Source organism: Anopheles stephensi, chromosome 3 (genome assembly GCF_013141755.1).
Source record: "Anopheles stephensi strain Indian chromosome 3, UCI_ANSTEP_V1.0, whole genome shotgun sequence".
Classification (NCBI taxonomy): Eukaryota; Metazoa; Arthropoda; class Insecta; order Diptera; family Culicidae; genus Anopheles; species Anopheles stephensi.
The window spans coordinates 31,707,448-31,721,006 of record NC_050203.1 but is presented as its reverse complement, the minus strand read 5'-3'; the positions used below and the strand labels follow the sequence as shown (position 1 = coordinate 31,721,006).

General features: G+C 45.4%; 3 protein-coding genes across 3 annotated transcripts; 2 read left to right on the top strand and 1 right to left on the bottom strand.

The window, feature by feature from the left end:
* The first annotated feature begins 96 nt into the window (after positions 1–96).
* Positions 97–1,705, top strand: LOC118509513 (sugar transporter SWEET1-like). The gene is made up of 3 exons (XM_036050202.1): positions 97–1,006; positions 1,081–1,200; positions 1,275–1,705. The coding sequence occupies exons 1-3, from the start codon at positions 551–553 to the stop codon at positions 1,383–1,385; spliced, it is 687 nt and encodes a 228-aa protein (XP_035906095.1). The 5' UTR covers positions 97–550; the 3' UTR covers positions 1,386–1,705.
* Positions 1,706–4,310: 2,605 nt separating this feature from the next.
* On the bottom strand, positions 4,311–5,327 carry LOC118509511 (peptidoglycan-recognition protein SC2-like). The gene has a single exon (XM_036050197.1). The coding sequence runs from the start codon at positions 4,967–4,969 to the stop codon at positions 4,403–4,405; it is 567 nt and encodes a 188-aa protein (XP_035906090.1). The 5' UTR covers positions 4,970–5,327; the 3' UTR covers positions 4,311–4,402.
* Positions 5,328–8,293: 2,966 nt separating this feature from the next.
* On the top strand, positions 8,294–8,980 carry LOC118509510 (peptidoglycan-recognition protein SC2-like). Its single transcript, XM_036050196.1, has one exon. It carries the CDS (start codon positions 8,352–8,354, stop codon positions 8,916–8,918), a length of 567 nt encoding a protein of 188 aa, XP_035906089.1. The 5' UTR covers positions 8,294–8,351; the 3' UTR covers positions 8,919–8,980.
* The last annotated feature ends 4,579 nt before the right edge of the window (positions 8,981–13,559 follow it).

The window sequence follows — 13,559 nt, the reverse complement described above, 5'->3', positions numbered from 1 at the left end:
CCAACGATATTTTTAAAACAAAAAGGCTTTTTGCGAAGAGCCTTTTCGTTTGACGTTCCGTCAACGCCGCAGTAGACGAAACGTCAAACTCGCCAGCAAAACATAAACAAACAACAACAGCCCAATCCAAGGAGGGATGTGCGTACAGTGATGCTCCACATCCGAATCCGGTTTTTATAGAATTCGGACCCATTTCAAGTGGTTCTAGCCGATTTACATACCCGTCGTCCCGTGGCAACTCATTTGCCAAGCCGTAGGAGTTCCAAACGACCCAATGTTCAAGGCCAGTGCTTCACCGAAGAAAGACACTCGTTCGCCGTGCCGTGATCCGTTGTTGTGGAAGTAAGCCGTAAATAATCTTGCTCGCTTATCAGCCCAACCAGCGTGGCGTTTGATTTCGAGCAACAACAAAAAAAAGAGTAGAAAGAAAGGCGTCTATAATATAGAAGCCTTTGTCTAGGAACCATTCCCAAACCAGCGGGAGAGCCCTCTGTTACGTAATACACTCCGAAGACACACGATCGTGCTTGATCCGAGGGAATCGATCACGATGGATTCGATTGCGGTTGCGCTGCAACCGTACAAGGATACGGTCGGTTTGACGGCGGCCATCGTGACGGTGGTACAGTTCTTCAGTGGAGTGTTGGCCTTGAACGAAATTCGTCGCCAGGGCAACACGAAGGGCTTTTCCGTGCTGCCCTTTCTGGGCTGCACCGTCTTCTGTCTGCTCAACGTACAGTTTGGCCAGATGCTGCGGGACGACGGTATGATTCGGGTAAACTTCATCGGGCTGGCGTTGAACTTGCTGTACGTGTGCGGATTCTACTTGTACACCGATGGCCCCCAGAAGACGGCCGTTTGGGGCCAGATAGGGTTGGCCGGTGCGTTCACCGTCGGTGTGCTGTCGTACGTACAGTATGAAGATCCGAAGCTGGTCGAGTTCCGGTTCGGTGTTATTTTGACCGGATTGTTGTGGAGTTTGGTCGGTATGCCGCTGCTTGGATTGGTAGGTATCAGTAGAAGACCCCTACTCAAAATGTACACACACATTCTTATCAAGCTCCTCTCCTTTGTTGATAGGGTGACATTCTGAAGAAGAAAAGCACCGAAGGGCTTCCATTCCCGATCATCCTGCTCGGTGCGATCGTTTCCTTCTGCTGGCTGCTGTACGGTATCATTCTTCGCAGCAACTTCCTAGTGGTGCGTATGCCGGGACACACCGGCTTTCTGGCCTTCAAAACACAATTCCCTTGTAACGCCCTCACCCCTTACAGGTACAGAATCTGATGGCACTTGCACTGAGTGCGGTCCAGCTGTCGCTGTTTATTATCTTCCCTTCGGGTGCGGCCAAACCACCGCCAAGTCCGGCCAAAAAGCGCAACTAAACGTAAAGAAGACAATAATTCCAAAGGCACAAAGACACGAGGGAGCTGTAAGACAAACGTTTGATGACAATAACTGTTACAGAATGATAAAGCTTCATCGAAAGTGACAACAAAACGAAGACGAAATTTTATGACAATAAGCAACGTTGTGCAGAAGCACAAACGATAGAGCTAGCTGTTAGATTAAATTATTCCGTTACTACTCTCTTTTGGACGTTTGAAACGGGAGCAACACTTCCATGTTATTGTATGCTGAAGCTATTTTGAATATCAAATAAAAATTTAAAACATTCACATTTACAACAACTTTAACAACAATCGCTTATCCTTGTCTGATTATTTTCTTTACTTAGTATTTTTTTATATACTGAAATTGGTACGGTTGATAAGCTTATCACAGTGCATCAAATTACGTTAAGTAGCTTTTTGAGTGTGAAACGAGTAATTAAAAATAATTATCAAATATTCTTCTTCCTACTTCCATCAGTTTATCAGCTCAATGCTTATCGCTTGATGTGAGCTGTTCGTTTCTAGCTCTGAAAAAACGAGAGCATTCATTTAAATTTATTTTGGAGAGCGAGAGAGACATGCTCAGCGTGGCATTTTCTATAGAAATTGCCGTTAAAATTTAGCTGACCGGTTATGTATTTAGTTGTGCGATACATAATGAGGTTCGGCTATTAAATGGTAGTTCTTTATTTCAGTTGCCACCGTTGGAATGTCTTCATTATTCATTACGGAACGGTCGTGAAGCACTCAAGGACAACTGTTATCCCATCCTAGATTATTTATCATTCTGTTACACTCACTCTCAAAATCCCTAGATCCAGGTTCCCGGATCCAAGGATCTTGGAACTCAAGATTCTAAACTCTCGGATCCCAAAATCTCGGTCTATGATCACCGGATAACCATTCGCCTCATCTGCATGCACTACCCGTGCTCCGGATCCGAGATCTTGAGATCCAGGAATACAGATGTAGAGTAGAGTAGAGTGGATGTGAAGAGTTTACAGTTGAGGATCTTGGGATCTTCGGGTCCGAGATCCGAGATCTTTGGAATCGGGATCCAAGAACTTGATCCAAGGGAGATCTGGGATCATTTTATTTTCCCTGGCTAAAAGAAAAGCCTGTCCTACCCATGGTGGATAAAATCCCAAAGGTCCAAACGCACATCCGAAACGGTATCTGCGAATCAAAGCAAGTCAACATCAACTACACTGTAAAGAAATTGTATAAAGAAGTTATTAAAAACACCTGTTTTAGCCAATGTTCAAAAATGCTTGAGGTTTCTCGCTTATACCACGAGCGGTTGGTTGCGTTGAGTCTTTTGATATTACAAATGGTTTGCAACCGTTTGAATCTTTATTAAGCCAGCTTTATAAATTTTGGGGTAGTTGAGGGAAGTTCAGATGCTTAGGAAACTGATGTTCAAATACACCCGGCCACACAATTTTTTTTCTCTATTCAGCTATCCAAACGATTAAACATTGTTGTTCAGAGTATCGAAAATTTGCGTTCGGTTCGATTCCTCTTGGAAGCGAGTCCCAGGATCAAATTGGGATTTTTTTTCCTTAACCAGTTTACTGTGGTGCGGGATGGGGTCAGGCAAGAATACAGATCCGTAACTGAAACCGCTCAGGAACATAACATTTCACCTATAACTCTCGTCAAATACTTGAAGCCCAAGGAATAGAAAGGTTGCAGCCTGCCATTTCTGCCATTTCGTGATTTTAACCGTAGCGTAGGATAGTCGGTCGGCTTACGCAGCAGCAGTCTGGATGGGATTTGATCCCCAGCCTGCTATGTGTAGTCCTAAAACCACTACCATTTCTGATTCTCCATACGAGTAAGGGAGTGGCGGTTCGAAGGGGGTTTTTTTTTTATTACTGGCTCCTGCCATTTTAAAGACCGACTTTTCAAACAATATACCACCAGACCGGTATTTAAATGTTCCCAACGCGCGAAAATGAAAAATTTATTCAGCGTATAGCGAAAAAGATTAAGTAGCTTCTAAGCTCTGTAGTGGCTCATGTCCACCCTTAACGAGCGTTGAAGCTCCCAAACCACTAAAGATCGCTCTAAACAAGCTGTTTGACAAGCAGTGTTCCCCTAGCCAAAATGTGCAGAGGGATTATTTGTTTTTTATATTTTTCTAGCATTCTACAACATTTTAGCTTTCTGAAAAAACGGACTGGCTTATTTTTACACTAGGTTTTCGATTTTCTATACCCACGTAAAGCAATGTGTGTCCGATATTTGCCATCTTTTCGCATTGCTTATCAATTTCTTTCACTGCCTGTGGGTGTCGCATATCCAGTACAAGTATATCATTTAAAAGGTTTTCAAGAGTTGCCTTATTTCGTAAAAAATGGAATGAATACATACGATATGAAAAATACTAAAAATCAAAATATGAAAAAAAAGTAGTGCCTTTCCCGTAAAAACTGTATGGCTGGCATTACTTACAGCAACATTTAGAAATAAGTCTAGCACTACCTTCTTCCAAGCCTTCTCAAATGAGCTCCTCTCTATACGACATTCTGATTCGTTTGAAGAAAACTCAACCCAGATATACCTTCTTTCATCCAGGGTCTCTCACATTGGAGATCGACTCTATTTGATCCAGCCAACCTTCCTGGCGAACCTTCCTGGAGAACCTTCCTGGCGAGGCATGAGTCCGGCATTCTCATCACGTGCCTTAACCAGCTGTCGTCTCTATATTCGATAGCATCTAATCAATCATCGTTTTACCGCCCTAATTTAAGCCCCAAAGTCTCAAATAAAATTCCAGAGTCATGATAATACATCAAACAAACACTCTCACCCAGTGTTTACATTGAGGACATTCGCAGTTCGCACGTTCTGCAACTCACCCTGAGTCACCCAACCACCCGCATTACAACTAATAAGAAAACCAGCACGTTGTATGATTTTGTAAGAGAGTTGTTCCTAACACTATGCATTATATTTATAGAAAAGACGGACGATGGCACATGGCAGGACACGCCGGACACGCTCTACACGTTCGGGTTGAAGCGCGGCCAGTTGCGGATCTCGTTGAAGAAGGCATTTCCGGGGCAGGCGGTCGCCACAGCCTGTCGGTGTCCGATCAGCCAGTAGTTGGAGGCGATGTGTCCGAGCGACACTCCGCAGCTGATCAGCTGCTGAGCGGCGTTACGGGCGGCCGCATTCGGGATGCCGTTGGTGAACGTGCCGATCACACCCATGCCGACCGAGCGATCGTTGTAGCCGGGCGCGTGCGCTCCCTGACGACCCCAGCCGCGGCCCTCGTACGCAGCGCCGTTCTCACCGACCAGGAAGTTGTAGCCGATGTCAGCCCAACCGTTGCCGTCCATGTGGAAGGACTGGATGTTGCGCATCTGCTGGGCACAGGCAGCATCGGTGGTGCAGTGCGCACCGGCCGTATGGTGCATCACGACCCACGGCGCCGGACGGATCGGCAGCTGGGCGGTGCTGGCGGCACGGGCTCCCCACTGGGCGCGGGTCACGATACGCGGGCACTGGGCCGAAACGCCCGCCAGACACACGCTGGCCAACACCAACACGGCGGCAAACTTGTTCATCGTTCTAGCTGTCTTGCTGACCAAACGGACTATTGTGCTTCCCGAAGGCTTACTGTCCAGTGTGGGTGATCTGGTGCGGGTTTTATACTCTGGCAAGTCAGTCAGTCGGCCCTCGCGTCACTATCATGGTGCCCGAATTGATCGCTCACGGGTAGTAGATGCCTTATCGTAATCGAACAGAAGCTAATCACTCGCGGGCGTAATCTAATACGACACAGCAAACGTGAATATTGAACCCTATTTGGTAGGCCAACTCCTTCTTCGGGGATTCTTCCCTCAACAGCTACTCCAACGCACGTACAGTACTCTTCTTTTCGGTGAGGTGTAGGTGTACACTACCACGACCCGCTCACGACTGACTGTTTCGATAATCGGCGGCAATGGTGGATTTCCCCAAAATGCGCGTCTCACGCGCCAAACACTCACTCACTCGTTCTCTCTACTCTCTCTCTCTCGGCGGAACATCGCGAAGGGTATCATGTTCTAGAATTGAAAGGGCCAAGGGAAGAGCTGGGCAAAAAAATCCCCCCGGTCAGTTGCGTTATGTTCGTGTGTGGTAAAATGCAATCATTAAGCATGTTACTAAAAGCGTTAACGTCATCAAAGGGATCGATAAGATAGCAGAAAACTGGTGAAGAGGAAGATGCACCCGAAGGGTCACTATTGACAGAGGTGTTCCAGACCCCCGGGCAATCACTCATCATCCGCCGTTGGCCAATCGAAGGGGAACGGGTGACTGATCTTCATGCTGTTCTTGTCCAGTTACATATGTTTGTAAATTGAGTTTGAGTTTGTTTGGATGGCTGGAGGGATCGCATCGAGGGGAACAACCGAACCGAACTAACGTCTGGGCAAGAGTGATCGTCTCCATAGTGCAGAGAAACGAGGAAAGAAGGGCAGATTGGAATCGATCATTCGCTTCAGGGCACCATGTTTGCAATCATATTAAAGACTACTTCACATGTAGATGTACATCACATTCTGCTCCTCCTCACGAAGTTCTAGGAATTGTTCTCGATCGCCTTCACTTCATCTTTGCTTGGCTCTCAATGATACACTCAACGGCTTAAGAATCAAGTCCAACAAACCAACCCTTGGGCATATCAGGCCACCTCTGTATATTGGACCAGCCTCAAAAGACTTTATAGTCTGGGTCTTTAGCTGTCATTCAAATTACACGATCAGGCCACTGCAATCTAGGGAGTCTGACTGGGAGTTGACTGGCCAAAATATTCTTCAGTGTATCTTGCTATCGAATGCGACTATGAGGATTTGATTGCGAAGTCAGTTTTAAGCAGATGTTCATGGCTCATATGCAACATTTCACACAGTCTCAGCTTACTATTAGCCCAGAGAAAGAAGCTATAGTATGTCCCTTTTGCAGCCAAAACCTTTGCGCGTATGTTGATGTTGATCTGTATTGTTCTCGATGATGACTTTTGACCTATGGTAGGTGAAGTCTTTGTCTTCAGAGTATGTCAGAGTGGATTGACTAATAAAAGTTGGCTCTTAAAATTTCTACCTCTCAGATTAGCATGGCATCGCTTGATCCATAATTGATCACGCCTTGATCTTAAGTGTTTTAAAAAGCTTGATATGATTATCCGAGGTTCTATTAGAACTCGATGCATGATACATGATTGTATTTAGTCTTTACTGTGGCATTACTGCGAATTTAAACGTGACATTAAAGACAGTATCGGGTAGCCCCAGTGGTAGATGCAACAGCGGTGCCGGTCTTCACACGGTAGGACCGGGGTTCAAGCCTCATCTGAGCCGTCCCCCGTTGTGAGGACTGACTTTCCAACTATACAGTAGCAATAATTCTAGTAAGCCAGAAATGACAGACACGAGGTAAAGGGGTCGTTAAGTCAAGAAAGAACAAGAAAAGACAGTAACATTGAAGATTTTCTGTGAATCATCTTTACTGGTAGCCAACCAACGGATCAGGATCTTGACTTGAAGGCTTGATCGTGTTGGAAATGCTAGAGAAGTTCGTCGTCAGTCAGTTCAAGAAATTTCAAAAGATCATGTCAGCTTATTTGTGTCATACCTAGCACAATTTTAAGAAAGTTGATTACTACATGGATTAGACAAGAGTGCCCTTCATGAAGCGTAGTTTCGTTCCTCAAATTGAGAGTCCTGTTTCTAGCTAAGGTCCTAATTCTGAGAGGATAAACTTCAAGGCTCGTCTATAAATTTCCACGTTGTTTGTGTGAGTTTCGGCAGTGTTCGGAGCTATGTGACGATCGCTGTAAGAAGCACTTCCTTACAATGCTCTCCTGTCATCTGGATTCTATGTCAACTTCTGCCATATCATACCGAACTCGTCACCAATCGTATCCTTAATTATCGCATAAAAATCGCATAATTCTTTGTCAATAGTCCATCATACAAGAGAGGAACTACTCAGATAGCTAATAAGAATATTAGAAGATCTCCCAATAAACTAAATCCGCGATGTGTTCCTCGATGTTCGTCATACTTTGAAGTGGATCTATCCTATTTGGTAGGTGGTTAGACCTTAGTACAAGGACATTTGAGGAGATCGACTGAAAGATCTCCCTCATGCTCATTTTGTTAGAAGGATACTACACGTGTTACCTGTTAATCATTTATCCTGGCCAGTCTGATGGACTCATCTATTGCCATTACTCTACCGCAATTAATCTTCTATCTATTTTTTTGTATGTTGATAAAGTTCTATTTATACCTACCACTAGGAGTACCTAGTGGAAGGAGCATAATTCTACAATAGGTACTCCTTATCCACGTGCGTTATAGCAGCAACAATAATGACCCTAATACGGACACCGTGTTGTTGTTATTTTTTGCCAGATAATCCCCAATAACAACCGCATAGAAGAATGTTTGTACAGATCTCGGCAGCAATTTCTAGATTCCACGCGCTTCCCACAATGGCATGGCAAAAAAATAAAAGTAAAACACCGCCACAACGATGAATCCTCGACGTCACCTGCGTCGTTCGCTCGTGCAATGGGCCGCTCGGCGAATTACCGCTCCGTATCTTATCGAAATTGAAATTAATCAAAAATCCACCAACCCCGGTAGTCCTTGCGGGAGTCCGATTGGTGCCCAATTGAGCGTTTACGGCTAATCTGATCCCACCGTTTATCGCGGGCCAAATATAACGTGACGTAGAATGGGCCGATTTTCACACGGCACGCTCTAAATTTGGTTTCCCAACCTGGTGCTGGAGAAGCACAGCTGGGAATATCTTTTCGGGAAGTGCTCAGGGAAGTTAGGGGTGTCGCAAGGTGTACGGTGATAATGCGCTTGTCTATAAAACCTATAGACCGAGGTCACGCCAGGTTACATTTCCTTCGTAACTACCAGGTCGTCTAGAAGTGTGCAGAACACGATGAACAAGTTTGCCGCCGTGTTGGTGTTGGCCAGCGTTTGTCTGGCGGGCGTTTCGGCCCAGTGCCCGCGTATCGTGACCCGCGCCCAGTGGGGAGCCCGTGCCGCTAGTACCGCCCAGCTGCCGATCCGTCCGGCGCCGTGGGTCGTGATGCACCATACGGCCGGTGCGCACTGCACCACCGATGCTGCCTGTGCCCAGCAGATGCGCAACATCCAGTCCTTCCACATGGACGGCAACGGTTGGGCTGACATCGGCTACAACTTCCTGGTCGGTGAGAACGGCGCTGCGTACGAGGGTCGCGGCTGGGGTCGTCAGGGAGCGCACGCGCCCGGCTACAACGATCGCTCGGTCGGCATGGGTGTGATCGGCACGTTCACCAACGGCATCCCGAATGCGGCCGCCCGGAACGCCGCTCAGCAGCTGATCAGCTGCGGAGTGTCGCTCGGACACATCGCCTCCAACTACTGGCTGATCGGACACCGACAGGCTGTGGCGACCGCCTGCCCCGGAAATGCCTTCTTCAACGAGATCCGCAACTGGCCGCGCTTCAACCCGAACGTGTAAGAATCGACCGGGTGCTTTCCTTAATGTTTGTTTCGTAAAATATAGAATTCAATAAGAGCATACATTCGCTGTGGTTCAGTGAGCTGTGTTAACGATTGGAAAGAAAGCATGACAAGTGTCTGAGTCCAAAATAATAACTAGGGTAGGATCATAATAGGCAAGATATTGTCAAAATCATTTTCGATTAAATAACAAATCGCGTTACTCATAAATTGCGAGATTTCTATCGTTGTAAATAACCATAAATGATTATTTATGGCTCAGATTATATGGCGTCATTCTTGTGGCGCGATCAACACATCGCTTCATTGCATGAAGCGTATTATACAGCTCATAGGACATACTTTGTAAGTATGTATGTGAATGGACCCTCTAATTACCTGTCGCGACGGACGAAGCTGGGACTGTACAGAACATTTATAGTCCCAGTGCTCACATGCGCCTCTGAGACATGGACTCTGTCCAAAACTGACGAAGCCCTCTTAGCCGCGTTCGAGAGGAAGATGCTCAGAAGGATTTTTGGCCCCGTATGTGTGGAAGGACAATGGAGGAGCCGCTATAATTTCGAGCTCATGAATACGACTATTACGTCATGAGAATGACACCGGACGACCCAGCCCGTAAAGTCCTTTTGGGCCGTCCAAGCGGACAGAAGAGGCGTGATAGGCCCAAATTCAGATGGAGTGATGGAGTAAATGCGTCCGCCAGAACGGCCGGGATAACGGATTGGCAGACGACGGCGCTAAACCGTGAGCGGTATCGAGGATTGCTGCAGCAGGCCAAGACCGCAAAGCGGTTGTAGCGCCTGATAAGCAAGTAAGTGTGTGAATGGACCAGAATAAACCAACACCATACTTGTTTATACTTAGCATCTAGGGTCTACGGTAGGATAACATCTATCTCCGAATATCTGTCTTCGAGTGTATGGGAAATCCCAGCCATATCATAGGTGAAAGACATGGCCAAAATCCGAAGAGGGTATTCCTCATCCTCTGTATTCTTTGTCCGGACCGGCCGGAGGTGACAGCGGCGCCGGTCTTCACACGGCGATTCGATTCGGTTCGAAAGAATTTTAACAACGATTTTGGGAGTAGTTATAATGAAACTCATTCTGAGTGACTTGCTAGTATTCGAATCGCTGTAGCGACAAGCAACTCGCTCAGAGTGAGATTTATTACAACGACTCCCAAAAGAGTTGTTATACGATTCAAATTCCGGTGGTGAATTAATTCTTGGAAACGAGTAGTTATTGCCATTCCCTACTCATCAAGCCTCATCCAACCGGAAGCCATACTCATCTACACCTCATCCCGAACTGATCGCTAGAGGGGCTCATGTCGGGCACCCTAGATAAAGAAGCTTAAGAGGCCTCTGAAAGTAGAGTCTTTAATGTTTGTCTAATTGATCATCCAACCCGAATCTACCCGTCAGGAATCAGGAGTAAACTTCGTATAATGCCGCAGATGTATGTCCGCCAATAGCTCTCATCAGTGGCGGTGTACGATATGAACCTTAGCCAATGGGAAGGTTTTTAGAAAACTCTCAGAATGTAAAATTCTGGAAACAAAATAAGACTACATTTTATCTTTAAACGGTAAGCATTTTGGATGATAAGACTTTCGATAACACGCTGTTTAAGGAACAGGAAATGATCTAACTCTAGACGGGATGTATGTGAACTCTTGAAAGAAAACTCTTGAGGAGAAAATGTGTTCTCCTTGTATTCTTGAAGTCCTGTAGCATGTTCTCCTTGTATTCGGAACAGCAAAAACAGGTTGATACAAACGAATTTCGATGCCACAAATATTGAATAGCAGCGTAAAGCAAGGTAGAAGTGGTTCTGGAGACCTTGAAGAGGTTTCCACATATCTACCACATGGGACTGATGTTAGAATTATCGTATTGTGATGTGATAACAAATGAAAATCTTAAACATTTATACTGAAAAATAGTTTTCTCAGACCCGATACAATGTTTTGGCGGCTTTAAAAATTGATTGTCTCCAAAACATATCAAATCAATCTTTGGCAGCGTTTGCGTCACATTAGCATACATTATCATCAATGCGTAATGCTGGTATTATACTCATGGAAGGAAGAAATATTATCTTAAACAGAGCTTTGATCAGTGAACAAAATGCTACTCAAATTACTTCGACGTATGGGATGTAAGATTAATGGGGACACACTAATCATCCATATTAAATATTCATTTACTCTTCCGGAGAGCCCTCACCCCGAATTTGAATTCTTCATGGCGACCACACACATTGGATCAAAATAAGGGTGTGAGAATACAATACACACAAGCTTAAGGAAAGATCGCCTAGAAAGATATTGTAATCAATGTGATAAAATCATTTCTTTCCTACGCTCAAAAGGCAAACTACTCTATCAGGATAAGTTGGTTTGTTCTTATATTTTATAACTTCACGGCACGTTAAATATTTTACTTGTAAGAGCTACAGCTCTATCCATCTGAAGAATAAAAAAGGCAAACGTTCAACAGCATCATTATTTCTAGCAAAACACGCTCCTCAAATGCTCAAGTTCTACTTGCTGACATTGATTTTATCATGTGTCATTCATGACCGTCACTCTCTCGCGCGCACACACACGCACGTATCTTGATTCTACACCACCATGAAAATCGCCCCAAGACCGTTCTAAGCGCGTTCCCGCTGATGGCTTCTAAACGCAACACGACGCCGATCGTCGATTTCGCACGACAACGCTAGGTAATGTGTAATAATTATACCCCAAGGATCACTTCAATCAGTCAGCTCAAGGATGTTTACCGCGAGTGTGTATGTGTGTGTGTGTTTAGGGGGTTTGCGGTACGGCATGCGTCATCGATGATTGGATTGTGACTCCGGTCTGTTATCTTCCGCCCGGTCGGCCCCGCATGGTCGTTGAATAATCTAAGTGGGAATCACCATCGCCGGCGGAACAACTCCATGTGCTCGGTATGGCGGCACCAAGCAGAAACTTCAGAACTCTACGCAAGGCACTCATCCTGTCCTGTCCCCCCTTTCGGTATCTCACTTCACTGACCGATGTCGTCGGTACACGCCGCTTTCCACGTGTGTGATGTTGAAGTGAGCCACCACTTGAGAATTATACCCGGTAGAACGCGCGTCCGTCTACCAGTTTGTCTACAACCCTGGTGATGGGTTATGGGTGCTTCAAGTTCGCCGAGGCACGGTCAAGGCATCGATGGGGTAGAGTACGCCGTTGACCTTCTACGGGGAGTGAGCGCACACGCTGGACTTAACGTTACCGGCACGATCGCGAGCTCGCTACAGACTGTGTGTGCGCGCGGCTAACCACCAGACCGGTGCGTCGGTTGGGACGTTGAATCTGGTTTGGTTATCCCCACCAGCCGTCGAATATGCTTTACGCAAACGATCTGCGCTTATCAGTGTATCATCTCGTGGTATTTTGAATATGGGATTCGTACGAGCGCGCTACGCTTCGATGACACCCTGCCATTTGATGACAGATTTAGAGGTGTATCAGTAAGCTTCCGGAATACAAACGAAAAAACGGAAGGAAACGTCAATGTCAATGCTGTCTTCCCAACTAACCAACCAACAATACTCTTGCTGGTGACGACTTGTTCGTTGCTTGACGAAAGTGACTCGATTGAATGATCAGATAATGAAGAACTAAACCGGCAAAATCCCCATGCCCATCAAGAGAAAGCACTTGAAAGGTGCATGTACGGCTACTTAAACAACGGGGTCACGCTGTGGTTCAACCCCTGAACAGAAGGCGTTTAGCTCCTTCTCTCTGTAGTAAAGTACGTTACAATTTCGCCCGATTTTTGGCCCGCGAAGAAAACAAAAATCAAAGCGCGGGAAAAAAAGCCGAAGAAAGATATAAAAACATTCCGGCAATAATCTTAAACTGGTTTTACTGAGCGTTGGTCTTTTAGAAAAACAAACGACCGCTTGGTTCGCTCTACCGGTTAGCGAAAGGGAAAGCGTTCGAAGGCTTCGGTTTTTGGCAACCTTTTTGGCGATCGTTCCTGTTCCTGTTTTCTATTTTTTTTTGGGACTTGGGTCGGTTTCAGTTTCCTGATTTGTGTTTTTCGATTTTGTTTTGCTATTTATACTCCACCTTCTTCAGAAAATGTTTAAGGGGTAACATGAAAATGTGTGATGCAGCAAGACACCTTTTGTATTTGATCGATTATTTATAGAAGCTTTGGGTATCAAGACAGCAAGTCACCGTGAGCTAATGGGAAGCATCCTTAAGCAGGACAGAAACAGAAGACTTCATCTCCCGAAAGACGACGAACGCTGAGAGATTTTGAAATACGGATTAACTAACTGGTCAGTCAAATAATGAAGTGAGCACGACAATTTAATACATCTTGAATGAATTCACATCTCTACTGTGCCTTCAGTATGCAAATCATTAATATTCAGTCGCTTGGAGTCAGCTTATGGCTAGGATTTGTTGACCACACATTATTAACAATCATTAACAAACAAACAATAGATAGCCAAGCACTGTTCACTATCACCAAAAATCTTTACTAAAGTCCGACTAGAGATAGACTTTAATATATGTAAGATATACAAACTGGTTATGCTTAAGAGAACAATATCCAATGACATGTTAGGGTTGATCTCTG

Excerpts from the sequence above, each read along its gene's own strand:
- LOC118509513 (XM_036050202.1), top strand. The coding sequence starts at position 551 with ATGGATTCGATTGCGGTTGCGCTGCAACCGTACAAGGATACGGTCGGT. Across the intron at positions 1,007-1,080 it reads GTATGCCGCTGCTTGGATTG|GGTGACATTCTGAAGAAGAA; the intron begins GTAGGTATCAGT and ends CTTTGTTGATAG. Across the intron at positions 1,201-1,274 it reads TTCGCAGCAACTTCCTAGTG|GTACAGAATCTGATGGCACT; the intron begins GTGCGTATGCCG and ends CACCCCTTACAG.
- LOC118509511 (XM_036050197.1), bottom strand. The coding sequence starts at position 4,969 with ATGAACAAGTTTGCCGCCGTGTTGGTGTTGGCCAGCGTGTGTCTGGCG.
- LOC118509510 (XM_036050196.1), top strand. The coding sequence starts at position 8,352 with ATGAACAAGTTTGCCGCCGTGTTGGTGTTGGCCAGCGTTTGTCTGGCG.